Raw genomic sequence first — 26,186 nt, 5'->3', positions numbered from 1 at the left:
GACATTGAATGGGGAGACTGAGCGCGAGCGAGGCGCGCGCGCGCACACACGCGCACACACGGCCCCGCTCGCTCCGAGATCCCGGCCACGTAAGTAACTATTAATACCGCCTCGCAGAGAGATGCGGGCGTGCTGAGCTCGGGGATTGGCCTCGGGCACCGTCGGCCGTCCCCTTCAATTTTAAGTACACATTCCTCTTACCTCCGGTTGGGGGAAGAACAAAATAAAAGAAGAAGAAAAGCCGTCAATTTTCTCCAAAACAAACCCCGCCAGGCAATTTGGGTTGAGGGTAAGGGGAGACGGAGTGGTTGCAAATTATTCCAAGGCGAGATCCAGTTACCGAACGAGAAAGGAACAGCGCGGGTTGACTGGGCTGGGGGTGCATCCCCTTCCAGGGCCGGGAGGACCCCCGGAAGCTCGGAGACCATTGATCTACCCTTGTCCCTGCCCGCACTTCTCGCTTTATTCGGAGGACGATCTGGAGCGCGAGGGAGCGGCGACAGCATGAGCCGGTGCTGACCTCCGCCCGGCGGGCCAAGCCCTGGGCTTTGCCGTGGTACCTGTGCCCGGTCCACAACTCTGTGCCCAGCTTTTGCAATCTTTTGTTGGCAGCGCTGACCGCTCTAAGTTAAATGCTCCCTTGCTATTTTTTTTGTCTGTTTGTTTAAATTCTGGAGAGCTCTTGCGGTCTTGGAAAAGCCTCAGACGCCATCTACAGTTAAAACGTAGGTAACTACCCTCTCCGGCACCCCCCCTTCCACGCCCCCCACCCTTTCCACCAAAAAAGGGGGTGCAGCGCGGATTCTGTCTGCGGTGCGGCGCGAGCCGGTACCCGTGCTTATTTCCTTTTTCTTTTTGTTTGGTTTCTAACGCGCTGAGACCAAGCAGCGGCCGTGCGCTCCCCGAAGATTGCACAAACTACAGCCGGGCTCCTCCGCCCCGTCTGCGGTTCGGCAGCCTGCGTGGGGATCGCTTCGGGAGACCCGGCGCTGCAGCTCCCCACCTTAGCAACCTGGTTACTCGTCTAGATCCACGCTGGAAGAAGAGAAAGAGAGAGAGAAACTAAAAGTGCGAAGATTCTGCAAATCGCTGGCGGCTTTGGGGTAACAAAAGGACCCGAGTTGCTGCCGACCGAGGACCCCCGGGAGCCGGGCTCGGAGCAGACAAGGTGCCCGGCGGCGCCCATTTGGGGGCTTCTAACTCTTTCTCCACGTAGCCCCCTTCCCGTCCCCTCCCCTCTCGTTCCCTTTTAAAATCCGTGGCACCGAGGCGCCTGCAGACGCACTCGCCAGCGACTCGTCTCTCCAGCGGGTTTTTTTGTTTGTCGAGTGCGATCCCCACACTCATGAACATACACAGGTCTACCCCCATCACAATAGCAAGATATGGGAGATCGCGGAACAAAACCCAGGATTTCGAAGAGTTGTCGTCTATAAGGTCCGCCGAACCCAGCCAGAGTTTCAGCCCGAACCTTGGCTCCCCGAGCCCGCCTGAGACTCCGAACTTGTCGCATTGCGTTTCTTGCATCGGGAAATACTTATTGTTGGAACCTCTGGAGGGAGACCACGTTTTTCGTGCCGTGCATCTGCACAGTGGAGAGGAGCTGGTGTGCAAGGTAAAGAGCCCGGGGTTTGCTTTTGGGTTTTTTTTTTTTTGTCTTTTAAGAAGATCCCCCCGGCCTTTTGGAGGGGGCCGGAGGGGGCGGAAGGTTGCCGAGCCCTGCAGTCCGGGGGGGGGGAGGGAGATTCGCGGGATAATTACCCGTGGTCTCGTTAAATGGGGTTATGTATTTATTTGTTCCTGTTCGACTAGTTGCGAAGTTTTTAGAGCGTTGCGGGCAATGCGGCGGGCTGCGGCGGGGGCGTTTTGGGGAGAGCCCGCGGTGGGGAGGGCGGCGGGACTGCGCGGGGGCCACGGCCACGCGTGCTCCCAAGGGCTCGTGGAGCTCCTCCGCGCGACGCCGGGTTCCGCTGCCCGGGGATTGCTCCCTGGGTCCAGCCCCCTCCCCTTTCCAACACCGAGGAGGGAATCCCCCGCTAATTTTAAGGCGCTGATGACTTGGTTCCTTTCGCGGCCATTGTTCTCAGCAGCGTGCAGGTGTTGAACCTTTGTTCCGTAGGTGCCCCTTCAAAGAGACACACAAAGGTGTCCCCTCTGGCTGAGCCCAGGGGCCCAGCGCGGGGAAGGAGTTCACAAAGAGCTTGCTTCTGCCAGGAGCCTTGAAAGGAGGGTTGGGGGTGGAAATCAAAGCCGCCAGCGCACCTTTGGGTGCAGGAAATTGTGAATCCTTTGGGTCTTTTCCTCTTGTCTCCGTTCCTTCTCGTCTCCAGCTCTCCGAGCCGGAGCCCCCTCGACCCTGCTACTCCACCCCTCAGCACACACCGTTGCCTGTATGGTTTAGAGGCCAGCATTTGGAGCCTCGGGGATTCACAGTGCTAACGCAGAGATGGGCACTTTCCTTTCCTTTTCGTCTTTGACCCTGAACTGGTTGGCGTCTGTGTTGAGTGTGTCTGTGTGTCTTTGTGTGCGCCCACAGGGCTCCAGACAAGGGGATGAGCAGGAGACTAGTTGCAAAAAAAAACAAACAAAAAATGAAAACGGTAGAGCAGGCTACCCAGGAATTGGACATAGATCAAGAATTCACTGTTGCTTAATTTTAGATTTGCTCACTGTTGTTTTTGGGGGGGAGGGAGGTAAGGAGGTAGTAAGGAGTGGGGACCCCTGATGTCTTTGAAATGGGCACTCGGCACAGCTGTGCTGCAAATAATGCATCACACTTTTACCATCAACCACAGGCTGCTTTGTGGACTTGCTTTCTTTCACAGGGGACTGGAGTATTTCATTGTGAAACATGGGTTTTGTGAAGGGTCTCCAGTCTGTTTTGCAATTGCTCAGTTCAGACCGCTGGGGAAAATCAGAGACTCTTTAAATATTTCTCTCTGCTTGTACTGAGCATTTGGTATTTTGCACCTTCTCCAAGCTATTGAGACTCAGAGCAGCTATTCCCAGTTAACCAAAATTCAGTAGGCTATTCAGAGCTGGATTGAATTCTCAGAAGACCTACAGCGTTGTACAATGGGGTAGTCATCCTTTGAAATGAATGAATTCCACAGAGCTGCCACTCTCATATGAAATATGCACAATCACCCAGCAGTGAGTGTTTTCACTCCTTTTGCTAAACTTCGGTAGAGCATTTTAATATTTTTCAAAGGCTGGAGACGCGTTTAAGTCAAGGGACTCTGCCGCCAAATTCTGCAGAAGCATCTTGCCCGCTATTTCTTTGTTTAAAGGCAGAGGTGACTCTGGCTCCTGCTGTTTCTTTCTCCCTTCAGATTTTTCAAGACATATTTCACTTTGGGCTGACCTTAGAGTGTCATTCGTAGACTTGCTCTCTGGCCTGAAACTGTACTTAATCGGCTGGTTCAGTTCTTGCAAAGATTGAATCAGCCCCTCACCAATTACCATGCGGCTGCAAGTGGATTTAAGTGCAGTATCATTGTTCTGCTTGACAGAGGTCATCCCTTTAAGACACAGCAGCTTCTGTTTGCCTGCCTTTTTACCAGAGGTGATGTGGGTGACTTCTTAGGCAAGCACAGTTGTACATAACCTAGGAAGCTCCAAGTGGGTTTATAAGGCTGCTTCTATGAACTACCCTCACGTAGGCACCGTGGACTTACTGCAAGGCTCAGTGAAATCTACACACTGAATTCCAGTTCCTTTTGACATCTTAGAATATAGAGTTCGTGTCTCCTAGCTCTGTGTTGACCCAAGAAAAAAAGTCTTTGCAAAAACAGATCCAATGTAAAATGCCACTTACAGAGAACTCTGTAGAATTCTGTAGGACATAATTTGGGAGAGAGAGACTGGAGGGTCATTTAACCAAAATAATCATGCCTGTTTATTGTCTCCCTGTGCCTACTTTAAGCTAGGCAGATGAAGGAAGGGGACTTTAGGGGGTTCTTAGCTTACTGTTTTCATGGAAATGCTTGTAGCTACTGTGCAGATTGACATAATTACTATCTTGACAAAATGGGCACTTTTTTTTTTTGCAAAGGCTGTGAATGATGGCCTAATCTCTGCCTTATCTGAACTGTCACATTATATAACGAAGGCTCCAAATTAAACATTTAAAAGAAGCTGGCAACCAGGCCTATGGCTTGATTTTACACTTGAAGGTGATGGTTTAAATACCAATCCAAGCCCATAAATGCCTGTTATAGCTACTAATAAAAGTTTGGTTCCTACCCATTTGGGAAAACGTAAGTACTTGCTTTATTTTTCATACTCTGTCCACCATCTTGGAATTTAATTTAGTCTCTTCTACAAAGGGTATGGCTGCATTTTGAAGCTGCCATGAATTGTTTGATTTTTTTTTTTTTTAATTTTAATGTCCATCCAGTTTTTCAGCAGCAGGACAGGATAATAGACTAAAGGTACTGAGCAAAAAAAAAACTCCTTTTATTTTTTAAAAATGCAGCTCGAAGCAGGAAGTATGTTATAAATAATCCTAACTCCATGAGTACTGGCGACACAGCCTGAAGCCTGGCTCTTCAGATCCCAGCATCCTCCTTATATAACACAGTGTTTACATTAGCCACTGCAAAGCCTTTATTGCTCTCCGGGAAATTTTTGAGGCTTTCCTGGGTTTCTGCTGCCTGCAGTCTGGGTGTTAAAGTTGACTCAAGCATTTCAGATTCCTAATTGAACGGACCTCTGAGGTCACCGCTCGCAGGTCATCATTTGACAGTATCAGGGTGTGATTTGTGGTCTCTGGGGACACTGAAGTATTCATTCTTAAATTCTAGGTTATAGTGGCAGCAGCTGTGCCACTTTCCTGAGATGCCTTATTATGGTTCATTCACAACGTTACTTTGCTTCCTCGCCGGGGTTCGCACCAGCCCTCCCGAGGTTCTTAGGAGGCCGGTTTGACTCACAGGTTTTTGGGTTTTGTTTTTTGCAGCTAAGAGAGACTTAACTCATGGATTCTTAAGGAGCAGCCTGTGTCCCTGGCTGGGTTTTTGAAAGCCCGTGAATCCCCTTAAGACAAATCCAGTATTATACATGCTTTTGAGTGGTCATTGTCAGCTAAGAGGGGACAGAGCTTTTATCAGATTCTCAGGTGGGATCTGGACCCAAAAAAGGTCAACCATGTTTTAAATCAATGTCTTCAGTTTCTGAAGAGGAGGGAGGCCCAGTGATTCTGAGCGCTTTATGCACCTCGTGCGGGTTATTGGTGGCCAAGCCAGGATTAGATTCTCAAATTTGGTTATTTCTAGGCCAGCGTTTCCCACACACACTGCAAAGTGATGATCAAGGAGAGTATGTTCTAACTAATGAAAAAGAAATTTAAGAAGCTAAGCGATGGTGAACCGATAACATTCAGTGTATTGTAAGAGCAATCCTGGCCTCCCATGCTTCCCAGCAAGGAACCGTCGAGCCTGCACCTCACTTCTGCTGCACCAGATAGACTCATCATACTCACATTCCCAGGCGGGTAGGAAAGCCACATTCCAAACCCAGAGATTTGTATCCCTGATTTAGTGGAGCTCTTGAAATGAATGAAGGCGTTTTCTTGTAACCTCAGAAAAATCTCGGTAGTGTTAATTCCTCTTAGATCTGTCTCCAAAAGGTACTGAGGATGGATTTTCTTTCTAAATAACCCCACAATGAGGTGGCATTTCACAGGCTTATTCTGATTCATAGAAAATCATTGCATAACTGATTCATTGAGCTAGATATCTGTGGAGGGAAGAGAGAAAGGAGCGTGTCTGCTTTCTTAATAAGAAGGACTGTGTCCTTTCCTGGCTCTGCCACTGGGGGCTTGATTTGACTTGTTATCTGAGCCTCAATTTCCACATCTGCGAAATGAAGGTATTGAATTAGGTAACCTTCAGTCTACGCATTTAACCTATTAATTGCTGTTATGTTGTATACTGCTATACAACCCAATTATGCAGCACAAAATATGTTGTATACAGTTGCTGTAGCTGTGTCGTGTTGGTGTACTTTTTTTTAAGGTAAATAAGGTGTTATCTGTGCAGCTTGGGATGGGTCACTTTCAAATTTTGCCTTAATTTTTCTATAAACACAGGGGATTAGGATAGAGAGAAAAAAATCATAAACTTATTTGTGATTCGTTTTGTGTCATTGTGTATACAGTTTGTGTAATACCATACACAACTTGTGATACGCAACTTGTGTATTGTATTACATCTGGCTGAGCATTCTGACCTTCGTTTTCTCCTATAATCCTCCTGACACGGTGAGTCAATCACTTGCCCTTTTGCACGTGAGGACTCAGAGGCTCAGAGAGGTCAAGCGAGCTATTCAATGCCACACAGCTGGTAGGAGGCAAGGCCAGTGTGGTCTGGGTCCAAGTTTGGCCCACGTTTATGGGAGGCATCCACATTCTGTGACTCGGTTGTACAGGATTTGGTTGTACTCTGACTCTTGGTCTTGTTCATCCTGCCCTAGGTGTTTGATATCAGCTGCTACCAGGAGTCCCTGGCCCCCTGCTTTTGCCTGTCTGCCCACAGCAACATCAACCAAATCACCGAAATCATCCTGGGGGAGACGAAAGCTTATGTGTTCTTTGAGCGCAGCTATGGGGACATGCATTCCTTCGTTCGCACCTGCAAGAAGCTGAAGGAGGAGGAAGCGGCCAGGCTGTTCTACCAGATCGCCTCAGCGGTGGCCCACTGCCACGACGGCGGGCTGGTGCTGCGGGACCTCAAGCTGCGGAAATTTATCTTTAAGGACGAAGAAAGGTGAGTCTCGTTCCTGTCCAGGCCCGTGTACTAGAGCAGGCTGCTCAGAGAGGTTGGAGTGGACGTTGTGTTTTGCTGCCTGCCGTCCAGGAGAGGAGGAGGGAGCGTGGAAAGACAAAGGGAGGTGGGTGTCGCAGTGTTTGAAGTGCCCTTAGAAAGCAAATTGCCGCTCCTCTAAGAGATGTTATCAGATGCTCACAAGTGCCAGATTATTCCGTGACCCAGTAGTTATTTTTGTCTTGGTGTCTTGAACTCTGAAGGTGGCTGCCAGCCTGTGTGGCACTTTCTGTGTGAATAAGGCAAGATTTTGAAAAGCTCGCCTTCGGAAAGCTCCACGCCTGGGATCAGTTGTTTGTCATTCATTCGTCACTCATTCAACAGATATTTCCTAAGTCTGTTCCTCAGGATGAATTACAAGTCTCAGTACCGTGACTATCAAGTTTCATTAGCTAGTCAATGACCTACAAAGGAAATGTTACAGACCCTACATACACTTATGTACTGGGTCAGGTGGGAACTGAGGGCTGGGATGTCAGTTCTGACTAGGAATTGGAGAGTCAAGAAAGTTTTTATAGGAGAGGTGATTTTGGAGCCAAGACTTGAAAGATGAATATGTTGTAGGCAATGTGCGAAGGACCAGTGTTGCAGGTGAGGAACCTGCCTGTGCACATGCCTGGCAATGTGAAGGTCTCGGTTATTTTAGGAGACGGCCGGACAGGATGCTAGGCATCTGGGCTTCATTCATGGTTCTTCCATTAACTCATTACATTCTATTTAGCAGATCCCACTGGGGCCCTGCTTTCTCCTCCAGTTGACTTTGATTGTAAAAACTCTTTCAAGTTACTTTTTTTCTTTTTAATAATGTGCTTTTTTAGAGGAGTGGAAGCAGCTGATTTATGTCCATTGCTGACTATTCCAAGGATCGTTCCAGGGGCTCTGCATACATGATGTCATGGAATTCTCCGGACTGCCTTGGGCATCCTCAGCTCCCGTTAGCAAAGTGTTTAGTGAAGTGAAGGTTCCATTGTCACAAAGCTATTAAGGACCATCTGAATACAAGGCTAGTGCACATCATTCATTCATTCACTCAGTGAACATTTCGGGGCTACCTTTTATCCGTCTGGAATAGATTTACTATCAGACCTTTCCATCTTCCATTTAGTTGGCCATCGATCCCAGTGGCCTGTGGTGTATTTAGACGATTGCTTGTAGAAGTCTCATGGCATCCAAATGAGAGAGGCCACGTGGTGTGTGCTTTGGTTTTTCCATCTTCATGGTTTGAGCTAATCGGGCAATAAATGTCTGGGAAGCATTTGGGGATTAGCACAGGTCAAAGGGCCTGTGGTTAATTAACCCAAATGGAATAATTTCATGAACTTTTATAATCCAGCTGAGTATACAAAGTGCAGAGAGCCCCTGGATTTCCTGGACCCACAGAAGTTGATTATTGTTCCATATTTTTACCCATAAAGGAGTATCATAGGAATCCGTGGTGGCCAATATCCTGGTCTCTGACAGTGGATGGCATTTACCTTTATTAACAAACTAAAGAAGGTCGGGGGCGCTATTTGAAAATCTAGAGTGTGGGGCGATGGTTACTTTTCTTTCAGCTCAGGTGTGTCTGCCCTTGGAGCCTGGAGACCCAGGTTCTTATCCTGTTTTTGCCTTTACTCCACTCTGTGACCTTATATTGGTCCCTTCCCCTTGGCCTCAAGTTCCTCATCCTTTTATTGTCCTGGCTCAGTTCTACTGGCTCTAAGGTCTTCCCGAGTTCCAACACTCAGGCATGTGCTGCTTTGAATATTCTCATATGGAAAGATAAATAGACATCTGACCCCAGCAGAATACTGACAGAGAGGTATCCTCTTTGCCCTTCAGTGTTCCACCATCCTTGAAGATCTAATAACTCTAACTACAAAAATAAGAGGTAATATTTGGTGACCTCTATAAGCTCCTACCATAAGGTTATCATGTAACACACTTAATTCTCTCTGCAAATTGGAGAGGTGAGTATTAGCATGTCCATTGGGTAGATGAGGGCTCCGAAGTGTAGCATGGCGAAGTCTCAAAGTTACAGACATGAAAGAGCAGAAATAAGGACATATTATCTCTGTTAAGTCAGCTCTCAAGAAATTCATTTGGCCGCCACCAGGAGTCAGGACAATCAGTGCTCTCTCTCGTGGGGATCTGCATTTTTAAACATCATTTTTGATTCTGTCTCTTTAGAGAGGAATTTCAGGCATCAGCAAGGACATGGGGTGGGTGACCCATCCAGGCTTAGCACAGCCGTGGTAGGCACAGATTTGTGAAGTGAGTCAGAGTAGGCTGGATGTTCCCAGGTCACAGGACATGGGAGCAGAAGCAGACGCTAGAGGTTCCATGCTTCAGCCCTTTTGTTTTGCCACCAAGAAGGAGAGCCCCAGAGGTGAGGGTGCTCACCCCAGAGCCCACAGCCGTCTGGAAGCAGATAAGGGCTGAGTCCGACCTCACATTTGCTGGTGCAGGGATTCTCCCCCAGGGCTGCTTGTCCTTTACAGGAAGACGTGTAAGACTGCTGATCAGTGCACAGTGGCAAAGCCAGAGTCTTTGATGTCGCAGGGGCTGGAGAAGAAATACCCACGCGTAAGACGCTTCCAACACGAGAACTGTGGGGCGCTGATGCTCAGTCTGGAGTTATGTTTGACTTATGCAGAAGAGCAGACCCTTTCTAGAAAGAACTAGAAAGAGGCATCTCATGTGAATGTGAAACCAGGACACCACTGGAGCAGGCGTGTCAAAGCTCAATCCTTTTTAACTCCAAAGAGCATTTTCCTTCTGAAAAAGACAACCTAAGTGACAGGCAGGAAGCTGGTCTTCATCTGTTTGCAGCATGTCTGAGCACCTGAGCTCGAGCAGCCCGGCCTCCCAAAGGACCATCAGGGGGAAGGAGAACTCCCCATGCCACAGGCGAGGCACCGGGGCCACACAGGAGCTAGGTGACCTTGCTCAAGGTCTCACAACCAGTCCGATGATGGAGCTAGCCTAGAAATCCTATCATTTCCTTCCAGAGCTCTTTTTCTGCCCCGAACCATGCTGAGGTACCAACGCACTTGCTGTGCTGAACACGACATGTATCTCTGTCTGGGCAGCTCCGAGAAGGTTGCTGTTTCCTTTTCAAGGACATTCTAAATGTTTTCATCAGTAGCTGACAGGACCTTTTGAATTTTCACCCAACCATCAACTTTTCGTAAAAGATGAATAATGCTTAGTGGCCTTCTTTCATCTTGTTTGGATTTTAACTTCTCGACTTGGGACTGTGAGACGGGTTTTGTCACTCAGCATATTCTAGTTCCCAGGGGCCACCGAGTTTCATGGTAGAGTCTCTTTGTTGGTCTGCACGGTGGCTGTGTGGCAACCTCGCTTGTATTTCCTGAGAAGAACAGGACTCAGGGGCCCTGGGATCTCTTGGGGGCCATGCTGCTGGCAGCCTTCACTTTTGGTCCTAATCAATAGGACCTAATCCATAGGTATTTCAATAGGACTAAAGCTTCTTCCTCTCTTGACAGCAACGAAGCGTTAGAAACAATGGGTTGAATTTGAAAGCTTTTGAAAAGTTAGGCAACGGCGTCTGTGTCTGTTCTCTGATCCTTAATGCATTGGTCCTATGATGGGGGGGCGGGGCATAGAAGAGACTTAGGAAGCACTGCTTTATTAAACTTCAAATCACCAGACACTTCTTTTGCACTCTATTTTTTTTTTTTGGGCTGCGTTAGGTCTTCGTTGCTGCGTGTGGGCTTTCTCTAGTTGCGGTGAGCGGGGGCTACTCTTCGTTGCGGTGCGCGGGCTTCTCATTGCTGTGGCTTCTCTTGGTGCAGAGCACAGGCTCTAGGCGCACAGGCTTCAGCAGTGTGGCACGCGGGCTCAGTAGTTGTGGCTTGCAGGCTCAGTAGTTGTGGCTCGAGGGCTCTAGAGCTCAGGCTCAGTCTCAGTAGTTGTGGCGCACAGGCTTAGTTGCTCCATGGCATGTGGGATCTTCCTGGACCAGGGTTCGAACCCACGTCCCCTGCATTGGCAGGCGGATTCTTAACCACTGCGCCACCAGGGAAGCCCGTCTTTTGCATCTGTCTTCTCTCTCTCAAGGATGTGCTTCTTGTTCCTTGATGATCTTGAAAGTGATAGAAGGTGAAAGCATTACGTAGTGATATTGACTGTGCCCCACGTGGTTCAGAAAGAGACCTGCCTCCGGGCTGACTTCTTATGCACAGATTTTCCATTCTGGACCATCTGTAACTCTTGAGTCCATGGCCATCCATGGGAACATTCTTAATGGCACTGTCATCACCGCAAGTCCAGTTTCCCACAAGTGGCTTTGCAGACATCATATACAAATGACACCCAATGTTCTATTAACCCTGATGCTAGGGTGCCTTCTGCTTCTGTGTTGAATCAGCAGCACCTCAGATTCTTCTGCTCCTGTTTTATTTGTTTATTTTTATTTTATTTATTGTTTTATTTGAGCTAGATTCAAATTCTGCCTCTACCACTTATTAGCTACCTGATTAAGTCATTTCATGCTTCTGAGCTGCACTTTCTTTCCTCAAAGCAGAAATAATAATTGCATCTCTGTAGGGTGGTTGTGAGAGTTCAGTGAGATGATTCTGTGACTCACAGGGCAGGGCAGGCACTTACTAATCCACAGCTGCTCCTAGAGTCATTGATAAAATGGTACCGTTATGGGGGAGCAGTTCCCAGAGAACGGAGAATGCAGTAACCATTTCCATGAAGGTGGAGCCCTTGTGATGGAAGGGTTCAGATTTAAGCCACTTCCTCCTCTTTCTTTTCTTTAATTATAATCACTGGATCCGTATTATGAGGGCGCCTGACAGGTCAAGTACATGTGGTGTGGAACCTGATGCTCAGAAGGGCTAGAAGGTTGACGAGATGTACCAAAGGCAAGGTGGACAGAAACACAGGCAGGGAGTGGGGGATCCTGCCCCAACAGGCCTGGACCGGCCACTGTGCTTCTGCCCCTGTGCTGCTGCCTCTCCTCCCTGCCGAGATGCTTCTGCAGGGCAGAGCCTCAGTCATTTTGTTTGTGTTTTGAGGAAGTTAAACCCCTATCTTGGTTGAACTCGCCCTGGACACACCCTTTGCATCCCCAGTTCCTGTCGTAAAATCTGAGATGGTCTGTGTGCGTAGGAGGGGGCCCCTGTTGGTTGGGGCCCTGAACCTGAGGAAGAGCAGTGCTCAAATTCCCAGAGGGTGTGCCTGTGTCCTCCAGCCCCTCTCGCCCTGCTCTGGGGTTAGAGGGGTCTGCTTGGTCAGTCTGCTCCTTGAGGCGCATGGTTCAATCCCAGCCTCTAAGGGACAAGGCCAGTTATGCCCGTGGAAAGTGAGTTGCTGTCTGGATTCCAATCTCTCCTCTTGCACTTACTCATCAACTTAACTTTGACAAGTTACTTCACCTCTTCTGCCCCATTGCCTCGTCATAACGAGAGGACTTTGCTCCTGAAATTAAGTGAATTAACGGCAGTGAACCTGATGCTGGGTGCACAGCTGGCCGTCAGCACGAGATCCCGCTGCTGTCCTTGGCCTCGTCTGCACGTGCTGTCTGGCCCTCTGGGTGACACGGGGCCAGTCTGCTGACTCAGGACGTGAAGAGCCCTTTAAGCTGGTGCATCCTGGGGCTGTAGCGGGGCCACCTGAAGAAAGCGCCAGGGGCAGGGCTTGTGCCTACAGCAGTCCCCGTTTGCCAGCTGGATTTCTCCTCTCCCTTGCCACCCCTCACCCCAGCTCCCTGCCCCCAACCACAGTTCAGTGTTGACATTTCTTTGCCCAGAAATACCCCTTGTGAAGGAGAAGACGGCTTCTGTACATGTTTCTTCTTTGGTTTGGAGATCATTATCTCTTGACGTCACGGGTCTCATTTCCTCTGCTTTGTGGAAGCCGATCAGTGCTGTGTCTGCCACAGGGGACTCTTCGGAGGAACCCAGCAGCCTGGGGTTTTCGGTAGAACAAAAGCCCTCTGCCCAGGCGCCAGAGAACCTGCACCTCCCTGCGGGGTGAAGGCCTCTTCCCTCCCACACCGACCGAGGTCAGTGCTCTCTTTCCCAGGTGTTAGTATCTATAGGAGTCCTCCCTTTAGATCTTCCAGGTTTTTCTCACCTCTCTTGGGGCTCAGTATCTAACAAAGTACAAAGGGCAGGCACTGGATCCCTGGAGACCAGACTCTGCTTTCTTTCATTAATAGTGATTTACGTTAAGTTGTAGGCTCACTGGATTTTAGGGAAACACCTTGCCTTTTTGCTTTGAAGGAGCCAGAACTCCTGGAATTCTCTTCTTCATGTTGACCACTTTGATGTACAAGGGGCCCAGCCTTAGGGAAAGCTCCTCTCCCCAGATCTTTCTTCTCAGGATGTGTCGGTGACACCCTTCAGTAGCGCCCACACTTGCCTCCGTCATAGCGTGTCTCCCGCTCTGTTGTTATTGTCTGTGTGCATCTCCAGACTGTCCTCATCTCCTGCTGGCCTGGGAGCTCCTCGGGGTCAGAGGCTGTCTCATGCGCACGTGGTGGGCACTGAATGACTGAAAATGCCTTTTACTGAGTGGGAGCCGCTCAGATTGGATTCTAATGACAGAGTGAGGGGGGCAGGGAATGTATTGATCTAATGGTCGTCTCGGTCATGGCCCAGATGGGAGCCCAGAATGACTAAAACTTAGGATCTCCCACGTAGACACGGTTTTTCAAGAGAACTGTTTACAGAGCTCCACATCAAGGAACAAATCATTCCCATTTTGATTTAATGATTTATGCAAAAGTGACATTTATCTAAGATACCATTATCCATGTCTGCGGTGGGTGTCATTTTATTACGAAGGGCTTCAGGTCACAGTTAGAGGGGAGGGCTTCCTCAAGGTTCTGTGCTTAGAAATACACTAAATAGTGGAAATCCCAGCAGGATTTCTGGCTGGGCTCTTTACTATTGGGGCTTAATAAATTAGCGCATGGGCTCGACTGGGACCCCTCAGGCAAATGGAGCAGAGGGCACAGCAGTGAGATTTTTGATTCCTGCACTTGACCATTTGACCTTGGCCTGCCTTCTCTGACATGGGTTGGAGATAATAAACTTAGGGTATCCAGCACAGAGCCTGGTGCACTGCAGGGACTTAAAAAGGTACCTGTCAAGCATTCAATCCCAAATCTGTCACACTGAAGTTTAAGCTAATACTTGAGATTAATAAAAACAGCACTAAATTAAAAAAGAAAAAGATACCTGTCATGACTGCTGTCCGTCATCCTCTATGGCTGTGAGCCTCGTACCCCAGCAACCTGTAGATTCATTTATTTGTTCAACAGATATTTATGGAGCACGTGGTGTGTGCCTGGCACTATTCTAGGTGCTGGAGGTACTGCAATGCCGAATGAGACAGAAGGCCCGCTCTCACGGGACTTACATGTTAGTGAAATAATATCTAGGGTCCACCACGTACCAGGCCCTGTTCTAACTACAACACTTAAATGAATTTCATCTGAATTAATTACTATATTTAAGTTAAGCCATTTAAACCCAATAAGTGAGTTCTGCTATGGTTATCACCATTTTACAGATGAGGAAATTGAGGCTCAGGGTCATACAGCCAGTCAGCACAGACCTGGGGGTTGTACCCAGGAGACCTGGCTCCCAAGGTTAGGTCCTCAAATGCCACGTTAGCTGCAGAAATAGATGCTACGTAAAATACACCCTTGTGCTCAACCCGTAGAAGGAATTTTCGTATGCAATTAGGCGACAAGTGAACAGCATGAGGACCTGGCCGGCTGGAGTCTAAGTAAAGCTCAGGACTCGGTTTTCTCTGAGCAGTCTTGGCAGACACAGACTCGGCCACCAGTTAACTAACGCCACGGGCAGTCCTAATACGTCCTGTTGCTCCACTTTGCGGAGTGGGTTTGGTTTCCTCTGCAGAACTATAAGCTGTGGTCCATTTATTATTTGGACCCTCATGCCTAGCACAGGACTTAGCATTATAAGTGCTGGTGAATGTATGACATTTGACTCAATGGGGGGATGAATAGCCCCATACACCCTGGAGGCATAAATATTATAAGAAAAAATCCCCTAAATATACTGCTGGAAGAAGACAGTGGATGGAAACACATTTTAAACGTCCTTTATCCAGCCCTCGTGGGAATTTCTCTAAACCATGCACAGAATCCAGTCTATTTGAAATTTCTTTGGATTCTAGACATTGCAGTTCTTGAGCCGTCACGCCAAGATGCCCTGAGCTCTAGACAGCAGGTTAGAGCTGGGGGCATCTCACAGACGCGAGAATCACACTATCTTGCAAACGTTTATTAAGCGTCTGTTATGCACTACTTGCTGTGCTAGGTATTGGGGATACAAGACTCAATACCAGAGTCCTCCCCTAATGGAAGACACAGTGCAATGGTTATTTTTAACACCATGTCAGAGAGGAAGGGTGTGCGTTAGAGAGCTGTCTGCGAGCAGGAAGAGGATATTCCAACAATGGAGTGGGGTGTAGAGAAGGATTATGTCAGGGAGGAGATGGGCTCCTTCACAGGGCTGTTCCGAGTGATGGAGGAGGGAAGGGGAGGGGTCCCGAAAGTGCCCGCAGTAGGTGGGGAGGGGCTGCTGGGGAAGGGTACTCTGGGGCGGGGTGGGGGCAGAGATGAGGCTGAAGAGGTCTAGGGCCTTGGCTTCATGCCTGGGACCTTGAACTTGATCAGAAATTCAGGAGGAGCCATTGAAGTTGTTTTCTAGTCAGGGCTGGGCGGGGTCACGTTGTGATTCCAGAAGCGTGTGTGGAGGATGGACTGGATGGGCATCCCCTTCAGGATGCTGAACCAGGACTCAGGCAGTGGGGGGGGGGGGAGGGGGATTTAAATCCAGCCCTTTTATCTTTGCAGCTAAAGAAATCAGGAGGGGAAGGTCCTTCCCCAAAGTCCTATAACGTGTTAGTGACACGACCAAGAGCAGAACCCGGTTTTCTGACTCCCTGAACTTGTTCCGTCTCTGCTCAGGCCACCTGGGGATGCCCCAGTTTAGAACCGTGCCCAGGGAAGCATCCCCGTCCGGCCCAGTGTGTGGACCAGCCGCTCACAGCGCTGCTGGGGGTGGCGGGGCTGGAGGGACTGGCCTGAGCCCTGCCCTCACCCCACCAGTGGGGCATGGATAGGAATGTTCTGGGCCCCAAATCATCCGAAACAGCACCTCAGGATGTGCCTGCCTCTTGGAAGAAACTGGGCTGGTGGCCCCTTGGGGCAGCGCTGTCCAGCATGGAGCAGGGATGATTGCCTGGGAAGCTTTCCTGAGAGGCTCAGTCGACTGATCTGGGGTCGGGGGAACCTCGGGGACCCAGGTCTCAATGCAGGGGAGCGAGCGGTGGATGGAGTATCATGAGGAGTCTGAGCTGCGTCTCCTCCCTTGGATGTCCTGGCCGTTCCTATGACGACGGCAGGCAGGCTGCATGGGGGGGGGGCGGGGTATGGCTTCCCCAATCCCACCACGGCCCTGATGAGTCGGACGCGAACGTGCGTCTGCACGCCAGCTACACAGGCTTTTACATCCTGGCTGGGCGGCCGGTGCCGTGGAAACACCTGGGTGCTTGAGTCCGCTTGGGTTTCTCCTCCCAACTGTGCTGTTTCCCAGCAAGTGACTTCATCTTTCCAAGCTGCAGATTTCTCTGAATCAAAGCGGTGCGGGAACCACCACGTCCCAGATTGTGGGGTGGTGTCGTAGGGCAGTCAGAGGATATACTGCCTTCTAGAACTTAGCAGCCCTCCCTAGGTCCCCCTCCCCTTAGACTTCTCCCCCCCACCCCCACCCCCGAGTGGTTCCCTTACTGGCTTACCTGCTGCTCTCTTGCTAATTTGTGAGCAGCTTGATCTAAGTGCTAGGTCTGTTCACTGAATCTCCGGGAGCTGGCGCATCCGTGGCTCTCAGAGGTGACTGCTGGAAAGATCTATACACACAAGAAACAGAGGCTCAAGGGAGTAGTGATTTATTGGGCAGTTTAGCGACCTGGGGAGTCCCAGTGGTGGCTGCCAGGCTAGCAAAATGCAGCCATGGTGCTCAGAGGTCTTCCTTGAGTCCCCCCAGCAGTAGCCCCAGCTGGGACCCTTGCTTGACAACTGGACCGGCAGCCAAGGGTGGCTTTGCAGTAGCGGCTGTGGCGGACTGCGGCTGACCTTTCTCCCTCGACCCTTTGCCTGCTTGGACCCACCCCACGGAACGGCCTTCAGTGACTTCCGGACTTCCTGCCCAGGCCAAGCCCACTTGGTCTGGCTGAACTCCCAGCCTGGCCCCTCCCTGGCTGACCCTGTCCTGATCTCTTCCTGCTGAGAGCCCAGGGTGGGTTTTGAGGTTTAAAAGCAAAGGATGATTTGCTTGCGTGTATACCTTTTTTCTATTTTGGATAGAAGCACTGAACACGGAAATCCAGGCTCTGTCACTCACTTTCCAGGTGGCCTTGGACAAGTCACATCTGCTTTCTGTACCCCAGTTTCTTCATCTAGTAAACAGGCAGGTCCAGCTACCACCATCCACCTCATAAACTATAGCACTTAGATCATGTATGTGATGGTTTTGTAGGTGCTCTGGTGCCGAATAAACCCGGGGCCATATTTGTCTCCATAAACCCAGGGTCTCCCTTAAGAAGTTTCTCTGTCTTGGACACCAAGTAAATCTGTGATGTTGGTGCCAGTGTGTCTTTTGGAGAGGACACTGGCATTAGAATCCTCCTGACGTGGATTAGAGCTCAGTTTTTTCAGTTACTCTATGTATGACCTAAAACATTTCATTCTCTGTGCCTCGCTTTCCTTATTTTTTAGGAAGTGGCACATATAATATTTGCCTTTCAGTTTTGTCATGAGAAATAAGATAATGTAGACTGAAAAAAATCCCAGCATTTTATAGGTGTTTAATTCGTGGTTTCCTGTTGTTGTTACTACAATTATTATATCAATATCAGGATGTTATGGAGGAAGGGTTGCAGTCCCTATAGCTTAAGAGTTAAAGGAAAGGTAAAATCGGGAAATCTGAAGCTAGAAGAGCTCTTTTCAGGCCATGTACCATTAGTTCTCATTTTACAGAAGGGAAACTGAGGCTGAGGTCGATTTCGTGCCCCACAGGGAGCCACTCAAGCCTCTGCTGAGAGTGGGCAGGACATCAGGTCGGGGCTTTCAAGGCGGGTGCGCATGCTCTGTGCGGGTGGGGAGTGGAACTGCATCCTGCTGGTTCTGGCTTCCGCACCTGGCTCGGGATCCGAGAACAGGAGGCCTGGCACTGGGCTGGGCCTGCACCTGGGACACAGGCGGCCCCCGTGTAAGCCTTGTTCATTCAGAGGTTGAAAGCAGAGCAGGCTGTTCCCCGCCTGTGCCAGGGACAGGTTGCAGAATGCACGCAGGGATGCAGCTTGCAGGCCAAATCAACCCTGCCATGGCTCAGGGCTCAGGGCTCTCTCCTCCAAGAAGCTGCAGGAGATAACCACTGTCATTTACAGCTCTTTGGCCACACAAATCTCCACCATCCTCCCTTGTCACTTTCAGGAGTCTCTATTCTTCACGTACCATCTCTGGTCTCATCACCTCCATGAAGCCCATCCTGATTACCTTAGTCAGTACTGAATAGTGTGAGCAGGAGTGAGCTGGGCACATATTTGGGGGAAGAACATTCTAAGCAAGGGGAAAAAAAAGAAAACAAGTGCAAAGGGCCCAGGAAGGTACCGGGGCACAGAATTCATGTCCATTTCAATCTTCCTGAGGCTCGTACATCTGTCTTCCCCTCTAGGCTTTGGGGCTGAAGGTAGGTTCCTTATCGTAATAAGAAGGTTAGTTAGTTTCCACCACTTTTTGCCGACTTACTATGCTACGCTCCTTGATAGATGCTGTACTTGCATTGTTTCATTTAATCTTCACAAAAACCGAGATGATGGGTGTGACTTGTCCTGTCTGTGTCTCCCGTGACTAGTTTATTTGAATGACTAGGGCCATCTGATGCTCCCGTTGAGTTTTATGAAAATCGATTTCTCGGCCTGGAAATTCCTAATCCCCAGACTGATCAGGAGCCGTCAGAAGCTGGAAGACTGTTCATTCATTTCCTCCCACTCTGGCGGGTGCAGGCGCTCCGCCGGGCACTCCCTGCAACACTCTTGAGAGGAGAGGGCGAGGCCCCCCCGCCATCCCCGGGGGTAAGCTGAGCCCCAGAGACCTTCTGAAGGGCCCTGCAGTTGTGTGGCACGTCTGTGGGGACCGGAACTGGAACTCCAGCCGGGCTCGGGCCCGCGACCTATGGGCACCCCGGAAGGTCCTTGTTTAAAGACGTAATCCAGGCTTCTTGCCTCGACCCTTGCCTGGGAGTGATGTAAACAAGTTCAGGATGTTCCCAGAGAGGCAAGGTCAGAAGAATGCCTGGGGCGCCGCATTTCCTCCCCGTCCTTTTCTAGGCTTCTCTCAGCCCACCCCGGGGGGACGCCTGCACGCCTGCGCAGAAGCAGCCGGCTCCCTGACCCTGGGGCGCATGTGTGCTGCGCCTCGTGAGGGGGCGGCTTCGCAGCCCCGGCAGCCTGGGTTGCGTTCCTCCGCCCGGAGCTGCGGCGGCGCGGGTCTGGCATCAGCTCCCCGCCCGCAGAAAGGCGAGCGCTCAGCCGCTATCTAGTCTTCCCCACAAATGAGCTGACCTATCCTCTCTATTAGACTCGGTGTCCCCGTAAAGGAATAATAATTCTTGCCTTGGAAGTTTATTTTATACATCTTAAAAAAGAAAATATATGTAGATACCTACTCGTGCTTAAATGCAGAGACGGTGTTTGATATCTGGCACTTATTAATTGTCAGAGGCAGCATTTGAACCCGGGCCTCTGACCTCAAGACTCGGAACTGGCCTGGCTTCTGTGTGGCTGTGTCGCTACCGGCCGCACCGAACGCCGTGTGACCACAGATCCGGATGCTCCCAGCCGGAGGCTCGGCCTCTGAAGGGAGGAGGAGGCAGGGGCCGACGGATCAGCTTAGGGGCAGCGGAGGTCAGCGGCGCATGGAGTGCTTTTTGATTAATTGATTTTTTTACCGCCCTCAGAATCCTTAGGTATTTGCATAGCTCCTGAGTCCTCGTCTTGAGTTTGGGGAGGAGAGAGGTGAACTCGGGGAGGGAGTTAATTGACAAGAGGGAGACCTTAACCGTTTTCGAAGGCCCTGTCCATGATCTGGAGGGGGGTTCCGGAAGAGCGGTGAGGATGAAAGTGGGGTCCCTGCTGCCCACGGGAGGGAGGGGGTGGGGTTAACGGGGTGAAGGAGAAAGTCGGAATCTAGGGGTGTGACCCGGAAGGAGATAAGAATGTAAAAAGGGCTTTAGAATCGGCTTACAGCAAAGAGCTTGAGGTGGGGAAGCCCGTCCCCTGAAAGGTCCTGGACGCCACATCCCCCTCCTGCCCTCACCCTGCCAGGCACCTGAGGTGTTGTAATTTACAAAGCCCGCCCCCCGTAGAGCCTTCACCTGGCCTCCACTTAGTCCTGGGAAGGTGTAACTCCTTAACCCGGAGCAGGGGCCGTTGTTCCTTTCAAGGTGAGCTCCCGGGCGCTCCCGGGGCTCAGCAGCGTGACTGTCCCTTTTACTCTTCGATCGAGGGATTGAGTGTCTACTGTGTGCCGGCTACTAGTCTAGGGGCCGGAGATACCGCAGGGAACACAGGTGGTTTTCTCCTCGTTCAAAGTGACCTTAGCCACCTGCCCGGGAGCCCCTGGAGGTGGGGAATGAGGTGAAGACCCTGAAGCGACCACTGGCATCATAATACAGAGTATCAATGCAGAACCGTGGACGTGTAAGTGCGTAGTATTCCCGGCGGTGATGACGGGATGCGGGATTCTGGGATGGGGCGCTACTTTGTATAGAAGGGTCAGGCAAGGTCTCTTTAATCAAGTGCATTTATTTGACCAGAGACCTGAAAACACTGAGTGGTGCATGTATCTGGAAGAAGAGCATTCCGGGCAGGGGCCTGGGTGGGGTGGGGAGGACCGTGTGCAGAGGCCCCAGGAAGGGCTGGGCTTGGTCGGTGTATGTGAGGACCGGTGCAGGGTCTGGAAGGGGGTGGGGGACGTGTGGGTGAAGATGGTCGTCCCCGCTTGGACGAGCTGAGACAGCGGCGGAGGGTTTCGGCGGACACACCTGGCTCCAAACACGAACCTTCTGGTTCCAAGTCTCATTCCACCGGACGATAGCCCCTCGTCACACAGATGCGACGGCTTATTATTGTTATTTGCCCTGCAATAATTCTTCCCATAGCTGCTCTGCTGCCAACACGGTGAACCTGGAGGTGAGGGAGCCTGGCTGGTCCCAAAGCTGGGCAGGAGCTGCTGCTGGTGAGGGGGGGCGGGGAAGCTGCAGAGAGAACCCACTGCGGCCCTTCCCCTCTGCCCTGTGGGTTTCACTGACTCACCTCCAATTTCTGAACATCTGGTGAGGCTGGTGTGAGTCAGCTCCACCTGCCACCTTAGATTAGAAAAAGGAAAAGGAAGAAGAGATTTGTTTCTAATCCACTCAATTCCAGATTAGCACATCTAGACCCTTCCTATTTTTACAGATCATCACTACAGGGGGAAGAGAAGGGCATGTGCACTCCAGATTATAATAGAATATGGGTGAGCAGATAAAGAAGATGTGTTGCTATATATGACAGAAGCCCAGAATGTTAAAACTGGCAGAGACTTTAAGACTGTCTTGTCCAGATGGTTGCACAACTGTGTGCATGTACTTAATGCTACTGAACCGTACACTTAAAAATGGTTAAAATGGTAAATTGTATCTTATGTATATTGTACCACAATAAAAAAAAATAAAATTAAAAAAGAAAAGAAGACTGCCTTGTTCAGTACTCTGCTTTAAGGCTGAGAACAGAGAGGTTTAATGACTCACCCACAGCCACACAGCAGATAAGAGACATAGTATGGCCTGGAATCTGCTCTCCTACCTCCTAGTCCAGCACCTTTTCCAGTGACCACAACTATTTCTTGCCCATTGATGGAAATTAGGACCAGGAAGTAGTCACCCTTTGGTCTTGGAAACTCCTGTAATCCAAATATAGGATCTTAGAGTCAGCCCAGGGTTTCATCAGACCTTTTGCTCTAGAGAGCTCCGAGCAGTTCTCCTTGGAATAACTTGAGCCTTGCCTCCCTTCAGTGGCTCTTAGGGGAGCTGTGGTGACTGCCTGGAAAGGCTAAGACCTGCAGTTGGAGAAAGAAAGAGAAGTAGCAGTGGATGGACCTGAGTCACGGGCTCTGATTTAGGCATAAAGCCTTATTGTGGTTTCTCCGAGCAGTTTCCTATTCTCAGCTCATCTGAGCCTCCTGACACCTCAGGGCAGCAGGGTAGATGCTTTGATGGGCCCTTTTGAGATGAAGGAACCAACTGATAGGAATGATACTGACCTTGTAGGACCTCGTTGGCACTATCCATGCGGTCCCAACCCCTAACTCTAGCCCCTCTTCCCCGTCCCATGTCCCCTTCGTGGCAGACCATCATCAGTGTGAGGGAATGGGATTAACTGAGTTTACAGGGACTTGGCAGTGGAGGTGTTCTGGCCAGGAGAGTGAGAGGAGGGTGTCAGTTTTAAGCACTGAAAGGTTAATAATGCCTAACTTTCCACTCAGAGAACAGCAGGGCAGGGACACAGGAATTCTTGGGAGGCCCCTGGGCTAAGGAAGGGATGCTAGGCTAGGAGCTTGGGGGCACTGAACACATACTTCTTTTGTACTTGGTGATGATATCAAGTCCTTCTGCATAAAGGTGAGAGGTCGGTTCCAGGGACTCAGAGTTTAATGCAGGATTTCTCCACCTCCGTTCTTCCCCATCGTACCCAGGAGAGTCCTGCATCCATCAGCGAGCTCAGTGGTCCTTAACTGGCGGGGGAAAGATTCACACACACACCCATGTACCCATGTGAGACAGAATCACATATGTGCTGGCGCAAGTGGACTATCTAGTTAACCTGAGTCACATATGTACCAGGTCAAGGACCAGACCCTAGGAGTGTGATGGGCAGGACAGGAGGCAACTTCAACAGGAGATCTTGGAAAGAAGATGAGGATGTTGGCTTTGGAAGGACTAGGTAATGGGTTGCACTCCTGATTGAATGTTCCCTGGCTCTTCCTGTGTCCTAAGAGAGGCAGCTTGGTGCAGTGGAAGGAGCATTCAGGTTGACTTAGGAATATGTGAGGTCAAGTTTTCTCTATTTCCCAACTAGAAGGCTCTGGGCAAGTTACTCAAACTCTCTGAGCTTCCATGTTCTTTTCTGTAAAATGGGGTAATAAAATCCTTTACGTCCGAGTAAAGGGCTGTTGCGAAGCCAAAATGCCGTTGAGTGAAAAGTCCTGCTCCTATGTTGCATCGTGTTCGCCACAAGTTTGCCAGAAGCTGTGGACAGAGCTTCTGTGAGCGTCCCAGCTGGCTGGATCTGAGTTCAAATCTTGTGTCTCCCCATCATGACCCAGGTGTGACTTTGAGAGTATGACTCAATCTTTTTCTTCCTCGTCACTAAGATGGGGCGATAATAGTGCTGTTTTTGGTTTGTTTACTTGCTGAAGGTTGCAGTCCCCCGGTAGATCATAAGTTTCATGCAGAGTCTTTGCCTCCTGGGTCCCCAGCCCTGGAATAGGGTCTGGCACGTAGAAGGTGCTCAATAGGTAACGTTTGTCTGGGCCAATGAATGAATGGTCATCGGAAACATGAGATGTAATGATGGGATTCGTGGGTCTCAGAGCACCCTTATGAGCTCACGTTTTCCTTCCTTTCTTGCAGGACTCGGGTCAAGCTGGAAAGCCTGGAAGATGCCTACATTCTGCGGGGAGATGATGACTCCCTGTCCGACAAGCACGGCTGCCCAGCGTACGTCAGCCCAGAGATCTTGAACACCAATGGCAGCTACTCGGGCAAAGCAGCTGATGTGTGGAGCCTGGGAGTGATGCTCTACACCATGTTGGTTGGGCGGTACCCTTTCCATGACATTGAGCCCAGTTCCCTCTTCAGCAAGATCCGGCGTGGCCAGTTCAACATTCCAGAGACTCTGTCGCCCAAGGCCAAGTGCCTCATCCGAAGCATCCTGCGGCGGGAGCCCTCAGAGCGGCTGACCTCGCAGGAAATTCTGGACCATCCTTGGTTTTCTACAGATTTTAGCGTCTCGAATTCAGGATATGGTGCTAAGGAAGTGTCTGATCAGCTGGTGCCGGATGTCAACATGGAAGAGAACTTGGACCCTTTCTTTAACTGAGCTCACGCCCCACAGTGACTTAGCAGGTACCAGGAGCAAGAGAGGGCAGTGGAGAGGACTTCTTCCAGGGAACACGTATCGCCTGGTTTGGTAGCAAGAAAGACACTGACACTCACAGGCTTCTTGGTTCAAAGAAGGAAAACCGTCAAGGAGCTGACTGAACATGTAGCATGGGGACCAGAGATGCGGGATGGGGGCGGCCTCCGGGGTCCTGTCGGATGGGCGGGAGCCCCCTGGAGCTTCTCTTGCCTAATGGAGCCCCCCCGGAGACTACCCCTGTCAGTTAGGCTGCTTCCGCCTACCCCACTTTCCATTTTGTTCCAAAATAATTGCAGATCCTGATAGAATCAAAACTCTCTGCCTCAAACATACATCTTGGCATCGCACTGTTAGCATTTAACTTCTTGTCATGATTCAGGGAAGGTACCATTGGCCAAGGGTTTTTTTTTTTTTTTTTTTTTTCATTTTTAAACAAGCCAACCACCTATCTGATAATTCACGGGGTTCGTTTAAAAAAAATTCGGTGCACACAGACTGACATGAAACCTGGGTGCTAAAACTAAAAGAAAATAAAAATCCATTTTGTGTCTTTTAATTGCGTTCTTCAACTCATTTCTTCTAAATAAACATTGAATATCCTGATCAGGAAATGACATGTTAATACTTTGGCTCCCTGAAGTGGGAAAAAAAAATCTCTCCTTTAACCCACTATTCTGTTTTGTGTCCATTGGTTTATGGCAGGAAGCTATTAGAAGTCAAACTTCCAGATGCATTACAGCTATCATAGTTTAAAGAAAGAAAAAAGAAAGGAAGACGAAAGGAAAAGAGAAATTCAACTCCTTTTTTTTTTTTTTTTTGGTGAACGATGAGGGCTGCGTTACAGGCATGCCTCTTTCCTGAGATGATAGTGTTAGTGTGAGATCCTGGATGCTCTCGGAGTCTGAAGCTCTTGTAACACTCTGATCTCAACGAAATATTTTGTCTTTGTTTTATTGGCAACTCGTGAAACGAAGCAGGTTGTCCCACACGTATAAAATACAGGGCAGCTATTGAGTTTTCTTTATAGAGTATGATCTTTTTTGGCTTGGAAGCCCCTCTGGTTAGGACAAAAAAACCTCAGTCGAGACAAGCGGGAAGGAAAATAAGCTGAAAGCTGGGATGATATAAATAAAACAAGCTCTCTATCCCCATACGCACCTTTGTATTTTCAAGAACTCTTCTATTTATTAAGGAAAATGTCACATTGTGATGTATTAAGCCAGTACTTCAATTACGGGTTAACTTGGGTAACATGTTACATGCTGTAGTTAACATTTATATATATATTTTTTCTCTGAGTATTTCTGTCCCTGAAATAACCTTTTATTTGGCTTTTCTAGCTAGCTTTATTTGATTTCGAGTGGCAAAATTTTTTTTATGGCTTTTCTATTGCTGTATGATACAGAACTCTTTTGGCATCAATATTTGTGTTTCCAGTACCTCAGTTATTTGGATTTTACTGCCTGTATACGTTTTGTGAAATGGTCATGTTTTTGGGTAGGTGACACGTGGACTCTAGTATGTAAATGTTACTTGAATCTGTGCTTCATTATAGTACGTGGCATGTATGTTCAGACCTTGGATGCTTTATTCCTACTTAGCAGGATCCCGGCCTCACGTTCCCAGGAGGGCGGCTTATCCGTTCATTGTTGGGAGACAAGGAGGCCATGGATTTGCTCTTGATTCTATTTTGGTAATGGAAGATGAAAAGGAGAGAGGGTTTTTTACATTCTGAAGATGGGGCTGAGTCAAGAAGGACCTATTTTTCTTCCCTCTCCCTTATTTTTTAAGTCCCCTGTAGGAGGAAAGATTGGTGACATGCATGGTGGGAATCTATGGCCTCTGGTGCTTTGTCCTGTATTTGGTTTCATGTTTTTGTCCTAATCTCTTCAATCAATAAACTTGTGCGTATTTAACTAAACCCCTGGGGTCTGGCAAATGATGATTTTCCGCTATTTGGGGTTTGAGACCACCTCACAACAGCCAGGAGCTCATCTGTTCTCTTAGGTTGCCACTTTTTTATGAGGGAACCACTATTATTTATACAAAGCAAAACTACCTTTCTGTCGTGTTTGGGCATATGCTGGCCAAATTAGATGTAATATCTCACTGAATTCACACTTTCAGAGG

General features: G+C 49.4%; 1 protein-coding gene across 1 annotated transcript; it reads left to right on the top strand.

Annotated features, from left to right (window-relative positions):
* The first annotated feature begins 33 nt into the window (after positions 1-33).
* On the top strand, positions 34-25,977 carry TRIB2 (tribbles pseudokinase 2). Its single transcript, XM_060169030.1, has 3 exons — positions 34-1,615; positions 6,475-6,767; positions 23,549-25,977. Exons 1-3 carry the CDS (start codon positions 1,346-1,348, stop codon positions 24,015-24,017), a joined length of 1,032 nt encoding a protein of 343 aa, XP_060025013.1. The 5' UTR covers positions 34-1,345; the 3' UTR covers positions 24,018-25,977.
* Positions 25,978-26,186: the final 209 nt, after the last annotated feature.

The sequence above is a fragment of the Lagenorhynchus albirostris genome, chromosome 13 (genome assembly GCF_949774975.1).
Source record: "Lagenorhynchus albirostris chromosome 13, mLagAlb1.1, whole genome shotgun sequence".
NCBI lineage: Eukaryota > Metazoa > Chordata > Mammalia > Artiodactyla > Delphinidae > Lagenorhynchus > Lagenorhynchus albirostris.
This window is presented reverse-complemented; position numbering and strand designations above follow the sequence as displayed.

Coding starts and splice junctions, on each gene's coding strand:
- TRIB2 (XM_060169030.1), top strand. CDS start 1,346: ATGAACATACACAGGTCTACCCCCATCACAATAGCAAGATATGGGAGA. Junction 1,616..6,474: donor GAGAGGAGCTGGTGTGCAAG/GTAAAGAGCCCG, acceptor ATCCTGCCCTAG/GTGTTTGATATCAGCTGCTA. Junction 6,768..23,548: donor ATCTTTAAGGACGAAGAAAG/GTGAGTCTCGTT, acceptor CCTTTCTTGCAG/GACTCGGGTCAAGCTGGAAA.